At 41.3% G+C, this 15,483-nt stretch overlaps 1 protein-coding gene across 3 annotated transcripts in view; it reads right to left on the bottom strand.

Moving 5' to 3' along the window:
• Positions 1-15,483, bottom strand: part of LOC115224390 (NADH-cytochrome b5 reductase 3-like) — a 40,346-nt gene that overhangs the window by 6,456 nt on the left and 18,407 nt on the right. For all 3 annotated transcript variants that reach the window (XM_036513444.1, XM_029795277.2, XM_029795278.1), the window contains 4 exons: positions 10,363-10,503; positions 2,373-2,445; positions 2,009-2,115; positions 56-185 (listed from right to left, as the gene is read on the bottom strand). In XM_036513444.1, coding sequence (XP_036369337.1) covers positions 56-185; positions 2,009-2,115; positions 2,373-2,445; positions 10,363-10,467 — 415 coding nt within the window. In that variant the 5' untranslated portion in view covers positions 10,468-10,503. The remainder of the gene's footprint in view (positions 1-55; positions 186-2,008; positions 2,116-2,372; positions 2,446-10,362; positions 10,504-15,483) is intronic.

The following is a 15,483-nucleotide window of genomic DNA, read 5'->3' as shown; positions in this document are numbered from 1 at the left end:
ATGACTGAAACATGTAAAAGATGAAAGTAAAGAGAAAAAGATGTTGCCTAGTTACCGTTTCCATGGTAAGTCAAAAGGCCAGAGGGACCTTTGACATCGATATAATCCTCATTGGTGAGAGAATCCACGTGTTGGCTCATCTTGCCACCATTGGGGAATTTAGGATGGATTCCTTTCTTGTAGACCTGGAATTAGAGACACACAACAGGTGGAGGTTATTTTGCAGTTGGAGAGAGACAGACACAAACACACACACACATATATATAAATGCTGAACGATGAAAATGAGCGCTCAACACTGCATTGGTGGATAGAATATATTTGTGAATTAAGGCTACCAATGGTCCTATGTTAAGAAAACTATCTTAATAATTTTTCAAGCCGATCCCATGGAGGAATGGTGTTCATCTCCATTTTGGCTGAACACAAAGTCTCGGTGAATTTGCAGATATTCTCAAAGAGATCAATAAATCAAGGGGCGCTACTCCTAGAAGACATTTTTCAAGTAGTTATCTCCCTTGGGTTTGGCTTTTGGGCAAATAACCGTGTCGGACGGTAATGTTGTTTGCATTCTCTTATATTCTGGGTGTATGTGATGTTCGTATGCTTGTGTGTGTCATGGGGGAATATTTCTTCTCTGTGTGGCGTTTGTGTGTTATGTACATTCAAATTTTATGTTCAGGAAAATTATCCTGGTGAGATTAGCGATGTGTTTACGTGCATAATAACTTCTTTATGTTTATCATATCAAAACCCCTGCACGATGTCTTTAAACTATTTTCTTTCCTTCGCCATTGTTTCGTTGCCAAATTGTTTTGGCGCCTTTTTCTCCCAGCCTCTCTGATTCCTTCTCTCCCTCTCTCTCTCGGTCACTGCTTCTGTCCTCGCCTTCCACCCTCCTTGGTCCCCTCTCTCTCTTACCCTCTTGCGACTTGCTGCCTCAGCCATTCTGTTTCCATCGGCCGCTTGTTCAACATGTGTCTTATCACCGAATAGGTAATTATTTTTCCACGCTTGCTGATATTGTTTTTGTGTCTCTCTTTTTGTCTCAAAGCCGTAGGGCGCCTGTGTCATCCATGTTTTTAACCGTTACTGTCTCCAAAAAAGATTTTTCGTTTCATGTTCATCTCTGTTGCGTTGCATTCTTTCCTTCTGTGGCTGGCTGATTCAGAGCGGATCTCAGAATTAAACAGCCGAAATCTGCAATGAGGGATCAGTTTCTGACTGAAGAATGAAGGCTTTGAATGACCCGTTTGTCTTTTTGTTCGTCCCTTCGTGTATTTCATGTTATTTATTTATGTAAAGGTTTATTATATACATACATACATACATACACATAGGTGTGTCAGTGCAGCATGCCTGTCAAGTGTCTAACAAGGGAAATAACTCATGTCAACTTAGCCATCTATATTGTAATAAAGTTTTAATTAGTCTTAAGTATGTAACTTTTACAGAAAGAAAGTAATTATTAAAATCTACCTTGTCTAGAAAAATCTTATAAATTCCAATTTTAATATATTTTATTTTTAAAACCAAAATGTGGTCTTCAAACATTTTCTTTATCATTGAAGATTTCAACCTCATGATTTGTATTCACTGCGACACAGTGATCTTACAGCAAGATAGTGTCTGTTAATGTTCCTGCATATACTTAACTACAGATGTATCCCTTTTGCCTCCACTAAACTTTGTTTTCCCATAACTTTCTGAACAATGTATATTTTTAAATGAAATTTTCAACAAATACATTTCAGATAGTGTTGATTATTTTAGAATTTGTTGTGAAAATTTTTGGGGAGTGGGACATAGGTGAGAGGAGTTTTAGATAATTGACACCAGTTGACCTTACTTCCTCATAACTGTCTAAGGAATGTGTATCTTCTAAAAAGATTATCTATAAATACATTTCAGATTTTGTTTGTCATCCTTTTAGGGGTTGATAAGAGTTGAAAAAATGAAAAAGACAACAACAGAAACAAGGTAAAAAAACAAAAAAAAATAGTCATACCTTGATGACAAGATCCATGTAGCCTTTGTCGTCATCACTGGACACAGGGGTGTAAGGTCGGACAACCAACTCACCATTGATCGTAGCAGACAGGTAGATATGTTGACCTGTAAAGGACAAGGGAAGAGATAGAGAGAAAGGAGAGAGAGAGAGAGAGAGAGGGGGGAGGCATAGTGAGAAAGAAACAGAGAGAGAGAAAGTCAGAGAAAGAGAGAAAGAAAGATGTCCAGATAGCGGGAGAGACAGCAGAACAGAGAGAACGAAGAAAGAGAGAGAGTGTAAGAAAGAAGGTGAGAGCATGAGAGAGAAGGGGTACGAGAGAGAGAGTGAAAGAGAAAGGTAGAAAATCTCTTCTGCCACTTACCTACAGGTAGACCCAATATGTGTTCGGGAGACGTTAATGCAAACCTGAATCGACGGGTGTCATGGCTGATTTCCTACAGAGGTGGTAGCAGCAGCAGCAGCAATGGTGGTGGTGGCGGGAGGAGGAGAAAACAGAGAAGAAGAAATACCATTAGAGTTAGACTACAAACTGAAATGGAATGGGTGGTGATGGTGGAAGTGGTGGTAGCGTCTGTTGTAACCATGGTAACTTATCTTCAAATGTAGACCAAACCACCAACAAAGAGAACCTTTATGGAATTGTCAGACATAACAGCCATGTCTCCCTTAACTCATTTTACTGCAAATATTCAATATACCCACTCCAAATTTCATTACCCTTAACTAGGCACAGGTAATCTTTGTTCTTGGAAAAGGGGCCATGTGAGACATGGCTCATCTTCAGGGAGGCCACACTACTAAAAGGTCATGGGCAGGAGTGGGAGCATACACTGTTGCAGTGTGTTGCAGCATTCATCATTTGTTGCCATATTTCACTGGCCCTCTTGAGTCCTCTTGGGCAACCTGTCAACGAGGAACCCAGCCAATCCCCATCTCTGCAAGACACCACCTCACCTACCATGACCATCTGGTATGTGCTTGATCACTACGAGCCAACTCAAGACATAATCAAGCAACAATTTGTATTGGTCTCAATGGTATTAGTTGTAACAATGGTATTAGGTGTTAACCATCCAACCCATGCCAGCATGGAAAACGGACGTTAAACAATAATGATGGCCTATTGAAATAATTGAAGGTAATCTTTTGTTATGTAAGGAGCCCTTGACAATGTAGTGTCTTAACCTTGGACACCCTTGCATTCACTGCAGGCCAGTAACCCACAGACCCAGTATGAACCAACGTATGAATTGTTCAACAGCAAGGTGACATGCAACAAATGATATTAATACTTGCTCTGTGGAACTGGTCCACTGAGATCCAACAGCAAAAATAGTACTCTTTACTCTTTTACTTGTTTCAGTCATTTGACTGCGGCCATGCTGGAGCACCACCGTTAGTCGAACGAATCGAACCCAGGATTTATTCTTTGGAAGCCTAGTACTTATTCTATTGGTCTCTTTTGCCGAACCGCTAAGTTATGGGGGACAGCATTGGTTGTCAAGCAATGTTGGGGGGACAAACACAGACACACACATACATATATATATATATATATATATATATATACATATATACGACGGGCTTCTTTCAGTTTCCGTCTACCAAATCCACTCACAAGGCTTTGGTTGGCCTGAGGCTATAGCAGAAGACACTTGCCCAAGGTGCCACGCAGTGGGACTGAACCTGGAACCATGTGGTTGGTAAGCAAGCTACTTACCACACAGCCACTCCTACGCCTATAGTGTATGCTGGGAGAAAATTTAGTCTCAGGCATGGACAACCTTTCACAAGAAGTGGGCCACATGTGGCATAAAGCGGCATCAGGAAGATTGAGCTACAAAAAAATTCCAAGATAATTCTTCATTACGTAAGGAGGAGTCCTTGGCTCTGTAGCATCTCAACCTTGGATACACCTGCAATCACTGCAGGTTAGTAACCCACAGACCCAATATGAACGAACTTAGCAATTGCTCAACTGCTGGGAGACATGCGATAAATTATAAGTGTTTGTTCTGTGGAACTGGTCCATTGAGACAGACATGGCCAACTTTTTATGAAAAGTGGGCTGCATGAGAGCCACTGCCTGGTACTGCATCAGAGCATTATTATTATCGTTATTATCATTATTATTATTAAGGTGGTGAGCTGGCAGACTCAGCGTGCTGGATGAAATGCTTAGTGGTGATTTGCCCATTGGTATGTTCTGAGTTCAAATTCTGCCGAGGTCGACTTTACCTTTCATCCTTTCAGGGTAGATAAATTAGTTCTTTACTAATTACCATCAGGCAGGTTACATTATTTAAAATATTCAAGATTATGTAGCATCTTGGCCTTGAATAAATATCCTTGCAATCACTGCTGGGCAGTAACACAGACCAGGTACGAAGCAGGTAAAGAATCATTCAACTACCAGGTGACATACAATAAATGTTAACAACGCTTGTTCTCTGGAACTGGTCCTTTGAGACCCAATAGCGAAATAGTTGTATGTGTGAGGGGAAGGATTAGTCACACACATGGACAGCATTTCACGAGAAGTGGGCTGCATGAGAAGGTAACTTTTTGTTAGGTAAAGAGCCCTTGACTATATGATGCCTTGGCCTTGGGTGCACCTGAGCAGATACAAACCGACCTATGAATCATTCAACTACTTAGTGACCCGCAACAAGCAGTAACAGCACTTGCTCTGTGGAACTGGTTTTTAGAGATACGACAGCGAAAGAAGCTGTGTACGTTGGGAAAAGGTCAAATCACGGACAGGAGCCTATTTTTTTATCAAGACATGGGCCCAGGTGAGACATGGCTCATCATCAGGTAAGTCTCACTAATAAAACAATTCAAGATGATTTTTCGTTAGGCATGGCCATTCAGAAAATCTCATGAGATTCAGTTTACCTGTAACAGGTGTAAAAATATGCATAAAGCCCCCCCCCCCCCATCCCACCCCAACTCCACCATCTCCTCCTCCTCTGCACATCAATATCAAGTAAAATTTTTAAAAAAATGTTCATGTCCTGACAATAACTCATTGCTCGGTCACTTGTGACGATCAGCCTTGACTGAATGAAAGAGGAGAGAAATAGCAAAATATGTTGAGCTATTCACAATGACTAAAAGAGAAAGCTTTGTGAGCAAGGAGAGAAGTTTTCATGGTTGACTGCTCTTGGGAAGGACATATTTTTGTTCATTTGTTTAAACCAAACAGCATCGAAAATGTATATGTATACATGCATGCATGTATGTGTGTGTGTATATATATATATACACATACATACATACACATACCTACACATAAACAAATACATTATACATTCACATCTACATAAATACATTCATGTCTATATACACACACACACACACACACATTCGTACATGTATACACACATTCGTACATGTATACACGCATTCATACATATATATACACATACATTCAAGCACACACACACACATGCACATACTATATATAGATATATATATATATATACGCACCAACTTACCATTCCATCACAGACACATACAAATACACACACAGATATTGCATATGTGGTCTTTACACACACACACACACCACACATTCGTACATGTATACACACATTCGTACATGTATACACGCATTCATACATATATATACACATACATTCAAGCACACACACACACATGCACATACTATATATAGATATATATATATATATACGCACCAACTTACCATTCCATCACAGACACATACAAATACACACACAGATATTGCATATGTGGTCTTTACACACACACACACACACACACATATATATATGTATATGATGATGATGATGTACCTACTTAACATTTCAATACAGATATAATACAGGTTTTCCCAGCCACAACAAAAGGCGACACAGTTTCTCTATAAAAATGGATTGTATTGTTCCTCTATCACCATTTTATTTGTAAAGAGAACTGAAAATCTGGTTTACGTTGGAACATAATAGCACGGAGAAGTTGCTACATTTGGAATCAGGCCAGAATGTTTGTATGGGTGGGCGAGGGCGGACCACAGTCGGTGAAATAAATCACGACGATGGTACGCGTTTGGCTTTTAGTGTTTTGTAGGTCTCTAGAGTGAATGAAAAGCGCAGTCTGTTTCCGATTAGTCCTCATGCCAGCTCTGTGAAGGTATATGAAAGTTATGCCATCCATGGCCATCCTGTCGGCTTGCTCCACGTTTGACCATCTGTGATGAGGAGCATCTAGTCCTCTTTAAGGATGACCGATGATTTGTGCAGGGAGTTTGTTTAAGCCTTTAGGATTGCGTGTGTTATCTCATAGCTTCACGATTTCAATGGCGAGTTTCTATATTTTTAGAATGACATTGTAGAGTAGGTGTAAGAGGTTGGATCTGGGCAGTTTTAACATAAAACAGGTAGAATATCTGAGCTGAATATGGCTGGATTAAATGCTAAAGGGTTAAGCTTTTAGGATTTAAATTGGTCATATCCTGCCCAACTACTCAACTGTATGTTCAAAGTAGCCAGATCCAGCCTCTCACACCTACCCTACAATGTCGTTTTAGAAGTAAAGAATCACATCAATGAAATTCTGAAGTTTAGAGATAAAATGCATGATTAACCCTTTAGTGTTCAGATTATTCAATCAAACATAATGCCTATTGATTCCCATTGATTTGAATTAATCATGCATTATCTCATATCTTCAAGATCTTGATGGTGTAATTACTTAATGTAGAATAACATTGTAGGGTAGGTGTGAGAGCCTGGATCTGGTCAGTTTGAACATAAAACAGATTAATTATTTTGGCCGGATATGGCCGGTTTAAATACTAAAGGGTTAACTGAAAACAAAATGTGAATCAATAAGGATTAGATTTGCTAGAATAATCCGAATGCCAAAAGGTTAAACTGACCAAATCAGGCTTCTCACACCTACCCTACAATGCCATTCTAAAAATAAACAGTCACACCAACGAAAATAAGCGTTGGAGTTGATGGAGCATTCTGAATGCGAAGAAGAGTTGCACATTGTCAAGATGGTCAGGGATGGAGAGGACCAAGATGTCTGGCTTGCTTCATCTTGTCCTCTCTTCACTCCACAATGCCTTGCTGCAGCATCCACCCCTCTATTGACCCGTGAAGATTTCTTCCACAGCCTCCACATGCATAGGTAAGTAAGCCCCTATTATGCAAATTAACCCATAGCTAGGACCCTTACAGGTGCTACTAATCTGGGTCAGAGTAGACCTAGTAACAACAACAGCTATGAGTGGGGTTTCCATAGTCCTCAAAACCCTGAAGCTCCTGAACCGGGACATCAGATGTGCTAGAAATAACAGCTAAATAGCCCTTAAATCACACAGCAATTTATCTTTTTTATTTTGGTTTTGCATAATCGTATGAATTCCTGTATGTAGTATACAAATTTGCAAAACTTTTCTGAAAATTCCGAAAAATAAGATAGTTTGTGGGTTCAATCCCACTGCATGGCACCTTGGGCAAGTGTCTTCTACTATAGCCTCAGGCCGACCAAATATTTGTGAGTGGATTTGGATAATGGAAACTGAAAGAAGCCCTTTGTATGTATGTTCATTATTGTGTCCATCACTACAGATTGACAACCGGTGTTGGTGTGTTTATGTCCCCATAACTTAGCAGTTCAGAAAGAGACCAATACAAAAAGTACCAGGCTTCAAAATAAGCATTGGGGGGGGGGGATGAATTAGTTTGACTAAAATTCCTCAAGACAGTGCCCCAGCATGGCCACAGTAACGAATGAAACAAGTTAAAGGATAAATACCCTTGAATTGCTTTTAGAAGCAATGTGGGGGCCATATCTCATGCGGCCCACTTCTCAGCAAAGGCTGGCCCACACTTGATGTCGATGTGATGGTAGTGCAGTGCAATTTTTGTGGGGTTGGGCACCTTTTGCACAGCAAGGTTTGCTTTCGTGAAGGTGTGGCAAATTGAAAACGAAAGCAGAGCTCCGATCGAAATACCTTACAGGTGTTCCTATCATGTTCACCCCATTCCACAACCGCAACCCAGCCAGTGTCACTGACACGACCACCACACCTACACAATGACACCGAGACGTGACAAAGCTGTGTAACATCTGCAGCAGCACAGACACAGGACAAATATAGACTTAGGCAACACATATGCGAGGGTGTGGCTGTGTGGTAAGAAGCTTGCTTCCCAACCACATGGTTCCAGGTTCAGTCCCACTGCGTGGCACCATGGGCAAGTGTTTCCTACTATAGCCATGGGCCAACCAAAGCATTGTGAGTGGATTTAGTAGGCTGAAACCGAAAGAAGCCCATTGTGTGTGTTTATATATATATATGTGTGTGTGTGTATATATATATATATATATATATATATCACCGTGACCGACCAAGCTATCAGATGTTGCAACACATCGCTGGTCACAATGCGCTTCGCATTGTTTTAGCCTTCAAATGACGCCACCCCACTGGCTAAGTGAGCAGGCCAACAGAAGAAAGAGTGAGAGAAAGTTGTGGCGAAAGAGTACAGCAGGGGTCGCAACCACCCCTTGCCGGAGCCTTCTGGAGCTTTTAGGTGTTTTCGCTCAATAAACACTTACAACGCCCGGTCTGGGAATCGAAACCGCGATCCTACGACCTCGAGTCTGCTGCCCTAACCACTGGGCCATTGCGCCTCCACACACACACACACATATATGTATGGATATGGAAATAATTTATTCTCTAATGCAGAATAATGCTGAACAGCATGAATAGGATAAATAATCCTTATATTGCAGAAAAATTTGTCAGTGGCCAGCTATGGGACTCGAACTCACATCTCTGTGATTACTGCCCGAGTGCTTTACCATTAAGCTAAAATGCCCACTGACAAATTCTGATGTGTGTGTGTGTGTTCCTCCTTCCATTGCTTGACAATCGGTGGTGGTGTGTTTATATCGCCATAACTTAGCAGATCAACAAAAGAGACTGATAGAACAAGTACCAGGATTTTGATATCCTTCTCCCCATAAACACATTTAATGGTCCGTTGCTAGGATTTAAACCAAAAATTTGGACTGCCTGTAGTTTAAACTGTCATTTAAAAAGAAAAAAAAATTGGGTGGAATTCTGCTCTAAGTACCCCTGTCTTGTGAATTCCTGCATATAGAATACAAATTCACAAAAAGTTTTCTGAAAACTCCAAGAAATACAAAAAAGTTATGAGGGATTATATGCCATACATAAAAACAAATTTCTACTTAGTTTTCATTTTGAGTGTTATGACACCCCAAATAGTTTTGGAAACATTAAACAGAGACGTCATGCTGTCATGAATTTGAATAACCTGATTGTCGAAACAATGCCAAAGGTCATGTTCCAAAAATAGAAGAAGAGAGAGAGAGAAAGTGAAAACTCATAAATTAGGGAAAGGCAAAATGAATATTCGCCTCAGGCTTATGTTTTGCTCTGTTGGAGTAAACCAAGGATGACATTTGCTTTCACCCTTTTGATACCAACCCAACTGTGACTGACCCAGGTTCTATGACACAAACTTACTGTCTACATTATAATCTTCCGTCAAAGTTTTATGCTAATTTATTCAAGACCCCCAGCGTCATAATGAGAAAGTTAAGATGAAAAAGGGCTGAGATGCCTGGTGCTTTGATGTACTCAAAGACCCATGCTGCACAGCAGAAGTGTTAAGTTAAGCCCGGTCTCCCTGGTGGGGAGGATTGACTGGTAAGGGTTCGGTGCCGGTGCCACATAAAAAGCACATGTAGCGGTGCTACATGAAAGTGCCCATGCGGTGTCACGTAAAAGCACCTTTGCGGTGCCATGTAAAAAGCACTCATGTGGTGCTACGTAAAAGCACTCAGCACACTCTGGAAAGTGGCTGGCATTAGGAATGGCATCCAGCTGTAGAAACCATGTCAAATCAGACTGGAGCCTGGTGAGGCACATGTGGCACATCAGCTCCGGTCAAACCATCCAACCTATGCCAGCATGGACAACAGTCGTTATCATCATCATCATCATCGTTTAACGTCCGCTTTGCATGCTAGCATGGGTTGGACGATTTGACTGAGGACTGGCGAACCAGATGGCTGCACCAGGCTCCAGTTTGATCTGGCAGTGTTTCTACAGCTGGATGCCAACCACTCTGAGTGTAGTGGGTGCTTTTACGTGCCACCGGCACGAGGGCCAGTCAGGTACACACACACACACGTACACAAATATATATATATACATACATATGTGTATGTATATATATATATATATATATATATATATACATACACATATGTACACACACACATGTATATATAATGATAGAAGAAAAGGGATGAAAATGAAAGGTTTTTTTTCTTACCTCTCTGTCAACCAACCTCAAGGCGTACTTTACGTCTTTGTTCTCAAGCGTCACCTTGGCTTTCTTGCTGCCTGAGAACAAGTGTTTGGCCAGGATTGCCGTCATGACAACAACACCAACGCCAACCAGGATAGGAATTGCCTGCAAGAAGAGAGAGAAAGAGAAAGAGAGTGTGAGTTTCTCAGAATGATGTGTAAGAATGAGTCCTCCTCAAAATCACTGTCATTTAATGTCCGGTTTCTATGTTGGCATGGGTTGGAATGGTTTGATAGGATCCGGCAAGCCGCAGAGCTGTGCTAAACGCCACAGTCAGTTTTTTCATGTTTACAATGGCTGGATACCCTTCCCTTCCTGTCACCAACCCATAACTGTTTTTCAGGTAATCAAAGACATTCCAACAGTGGTCATCCAGGAAGAGAGAAAGAGAGCAGACAAAAACTGCCAAAAAAGCAAAGGGAGAGACACATAGAGAGAGAAGCAGAAAGAGAAGAGAGGGAGGGAGAGAGAGCAGAAGCAAAGAAAGAGAGAGAGAGAGCAGAGAGAGAGAGAGCGCAGAAAGAGAGAGAGAGGAGGAGGGAGGGAGAGAGAGAGAGGAGGGAGAGAGAGGAGTGAGAGAGAGAGGAGGGATAGAGAGAGAAGGGATAGAGAGAGAGAGAGGAGGGACAGAGAGAGAGAGAAAGGACAGAGGGAGAGAGATGAAGGATAGAGGGAAAGAGAAGAGGACAAAGAGAGAGAGAAGAGGACAGAGAGAGCAGAGAAGAGAGTGTGTGTGTGTGTGTGTGCACTTGTGTTTATGATTGTCCATGCTTGAGTGAATGTGTAATTGAGCGAGCGAGCATGTGCATGTAACGGAGTGAATGAACGAATGCACATGAATGCATCTGTGCAGATGCTGACAGGTAAGAGAGTAACTGCTCTGAGCAGGTGTTTTATCCATCAGTTTATGAACTGAGAGAAAAAAAACAATATTGTGGTATTTAGTCCAAGCCTGCATCAGCCTGCAGCCTCCTACCTCACAGCTATCCATCGCATCTGCTGGTATGGACATGTCCTCTGTCTCTCACCAAGATCATCCTACCACGGCTTAATCCTCCCTCAATGCAGCAGCCGCAGCCTGAAAGAGGCCTTTAAGATGACTTGTCAGGGTTGGCGAAAGCGATGTGGTGGACAACGAAAAACCTGGCTGATGACAGTCAAGGCTGATCTGGAACCCAACCTAGGCCCCCATATCTATGGCGTTCGCTGCTGGAATAAGGAGTGGTTGGAGATCGCGCGGTCATTAGCCTCAAATCGCCAGGCCTGGTCGGCGTTTGTGAGAGATGCAGCATTGAGGATGAATGAAGCCAGCTCAACCCACCCTGGGTGAATGCTGTCTGAAGTCAAATCAAAGTCAAGAAAGAGGCCTTGTGGCAGGTCCCGCTGCAGATGGCTGGACATGATTAAAGAAGATATGCAGAGGCTTTGCAGACGCCACTTTGCAAGATGCAGAGAGGCTGACACAAAGACGCCAGCGATGGAGAGTTCTGGTTGGCTCTGGGACCACTAACTTGCAATGACCTCAGCCTCATCAAGCAAGGGCACGAAGCAAGAAGCAAGCATCGGTTTACTGAGCCTTTTATCTTCCCAGTTTTGGATCAACAAAATAAAATACCAGTTATGCACTAGGGGATTGACCTGATACGATTTGTAGCCAATGGCCTACATTAGAAAGTATTTGGATGGTGGTACCTCAAACCTTGCATTTAATACAGCAAGGGGCCCCAACTGCTGTACCACAGACCAGAGCAAGGTCAGGGATCATTTGGCACTGAATAAATTATATAGGTACAGGCATGGTTGCGTGGTAAGAATTTTGCTTCCCAACCACATGGTTCTGGATTCAGTACCACTGTGTGACACCTTGGGCAAGTATCTTCTAAATAGCCCTGGGGCAACCAAAGCCTTGTGAGTGGATCTGGTAAATGGAAACTGAAAGAAGCCCATCATGTGTGTGTGTCCCCAACCACCACTTGATAACTGATGTTGGTATGTTTACATTCCTGTAACTTAGTGGTTTGGCAAAGGATATCGATAGAATAAGTACTCTCACAAGGTTTTGGTTGACCAAGGCTATAGTAGAAGACACTTGCTGAAGGTGACACGCAATGGACCATTAAATGTATTTATGGGGAGAAAGATATCGAAATCCTGGTACTTATTCTATCAGTGAGATTGAACCTGGAACCATGAGGTTGGAAAGCAAGCTTCTTACCACACAGCCACACCTACGCCTATGGATAACTTCCAGAAATTCCTGACCTCACAATGGTAGCAGAGGGCATTGCTATTCTATGATAAACTCTATAGGCCTTGCAGCAGCAGCAGCATCAGCCAGGCCTGTGTGAAATTCATGTGACTCTATGATGTAACTGCTCCACAAATATGCATTGCAGTGTCTGAGCATTGTTAACTCATGGACTTTTGCCAAAAGCTGTGGCCTCCTCTACAAATGGATTCAGCAATTAGCCAAGTCCATCACGAGAGAGTCGAACCTCTAATTTCCTTTGGTTGCTAAGGGCAGGAAGTTTTCCTTTGTCTGGCGACTGTAGAAGACTAAACTGAAAAGAATAAGGACAAGCATTTTCTTCTGTTGCTAAGGTGTCTTAACCCTTTAATATTCAGATCACACTGTCAAATGTAACACTTGATTATCCACATTGCTTTGGTGTAATCGTGTATTATCTCAAAGCTTCAGGATTTCAACAATGTGCTTATATTTTACCTTTTGTTGCAGGCTTTGTGAAATTTCATCTGTCTTTTCATTCCGAGTTCAAATTCCACCTAGATCAACTTTACTTCTCATCCTTTCAGGGTCGATAAAGTATGTACCAGCTATGTATTGGGGAAGACAAGACAGACGAAATACCACTAAGCACTTCGCCCGGCATGCTAACATTTCTGCCAGCTCACCGCTTTAATAATAATCCTTTCTACTAAAGGCAGAAGGCCTGAAATTTGGGGGGGAGGGTGATAAAGGATTTACATTGGCCCCCAGTATGTAACTGATACTTATTTTATTGACACCGAAAGGACGAAAGGCAAAGTTGACCTTGGCGGAATTTCAACTCAGAACATTAAGACAGACGAAATACTACTAAGAATTTTGCCTGGTTTGCTAACGATTCGACCAGGTCACCACCTTCCACTGCTTTAATAATAATAATATAATAATGTATTTCTTTACTGCCTACAAGGGGCTAAACATAGAGGGGACAAACAAGGACAGACAAAGGGATTAAGTCGATTACATCGACCCCAGCGGGAAACTGGTACTTTATTTATCGACCCCGAAAGGATGAAAGGCAAAATCGACCTCGACAGAATTTGAACTCAGAACGTAACGACAGACGAAATACGGCTACGCATTTCGCCTGGCATGATAATAATAATAATAATAATAATGGTTTCAAATTTTGCGACAAGGGCGGCCATTTGGGGGGGGGGGTGTTGATGACATCGACCTGTGTTCAACTGGTACTTAATTTATCGACCCCAAATGCTGGCCCCAAACTGCTGGCCCTGTTCCACAATTTGAAAGCATCATCATCATTATAATAATAATAATAACAATAATAAAGGTGGTGAGCTGGCGGAATCATTAGCAGGCTGGACAAAATGCTGAGTGACATTTTGCTACTGTTTATTAGTCCCGTGTTCAAATTCCGCCATGGTCAACTTTGCATTTCATTCTTTCGGGGTAGATAAAATAAGTACCAGTTGATCCCTGGGGGGTCGATGCAATCGACTTGACCTCCTAAGTTATTGACCTTGTGCCTCTTGTGCAAAGAATTATTATTATTATCATCATCATCATCATCGTATTATTAACCTTTCAACTTTCGGGGTTGATGAAAAAAGTGATCACATGACATACGACACAGTAGCCTTAGACATTCAAAACTCTGTCTGGAGAATCACGACTGGAGCATGCCTTGATGAATGGTCGAAGTCGGTTGAACGAGGGGAAGGGGCTAAACAAGAAAGATCAACCCCCACCCCGATGATTTGGCTAAGATAAGAAGCTTGATAAGTTTCAAGAAATTTGTTTTATCAATGTCACCATGACAATATATATATATATATATATATATATATATATATATATATCTGATAATAATATTAGGAAGTATAGCTCCAAACTTACAGGGAAAAATTCAAATTTCACAATATAATATAAGTCTACCATTGTTTGAATTACACAATAGTGGTTTTTCTTTAATTTATATATATCTTTATATATAAAAGAGAGGTTGTGTGTCTGTCTCCTACGATTTAGATTCCTAACTACTCCCACATTTTGCGGTGCAGTGTAACCAAAACCGGGTTTCTTATAGTCGTGATTCATATCGAGCTCTTCTGGGTATTAGCGCGCGTCTACGATGAGTCTACGATTTAAAAAATAATTTACCATAATTTTTTCCCATTTTAATGCATTTTTTCGCTATTATATAAGGGAAGTAACTCTCTAAAATGTCTACGATGAGTCAACGATTTAAAAAAAAATTTACCATCATTTTTTTCCCATTTTTAATGCATTTTTTGCTATTTTTTGGCTATAACTCTAAAAATGCTTTATAGTTATTTCCCTTACAAACCTGAACAACGCCGGGCGATACTGCTAGTATATATATATATATATATATATATATATATATATATAAAGATAGATATGGCTGGCCTATGGGGCCCATAGCTATAGGCCAACAGGTTTAGGGTCTGACGAAACACTGTGATGCTAAGCGCTTTTTGGACGGATTTATCATTTACAGACGATATATATATATGTATATTATCATTTTATATGAGTGGCTGTGTGGTAAGTAGCTTGTTTACCAACCACATGGTTCCGGGTTCAGTCCCACTGCGTGGCACCTTGGGCAAGTGTCTTCTGCTATAGCCTCGGGCCGACCAAATCATTGTGAGTGGATTTTGTAGACGGAAACTGAAAGAAGTCCGTCGTATATATATATATTATATATATATATATATGTGTGTGTGTGTTTTGTGTGTCTGTATTTGTCCCCCTAGCATTGCTTGACGACCGATGCTGGTGTGTTTATGTCCCCCGTTACTTAGCGGTTC

Source organism: Octopus sinensis, linkage group LG25 (assembly GCF_006345805.1).
Source record: "Octopus sinensis linkage group LG25, ASM634580v1, whole genome shotgun sequence".
In the NCBI taxonomy this organism is placed as follows: Eukaryota; Metazoa; Mollusca; class Cephalopoda; order Octopoda; family Octopodidae; genus Octopus; species Octopus sinensis.
The sequence above is the reverse complement of the archived record's forward strand: the minus strand, read 5'-3'. Positions and strand labels throughout refer to the sequence as shown.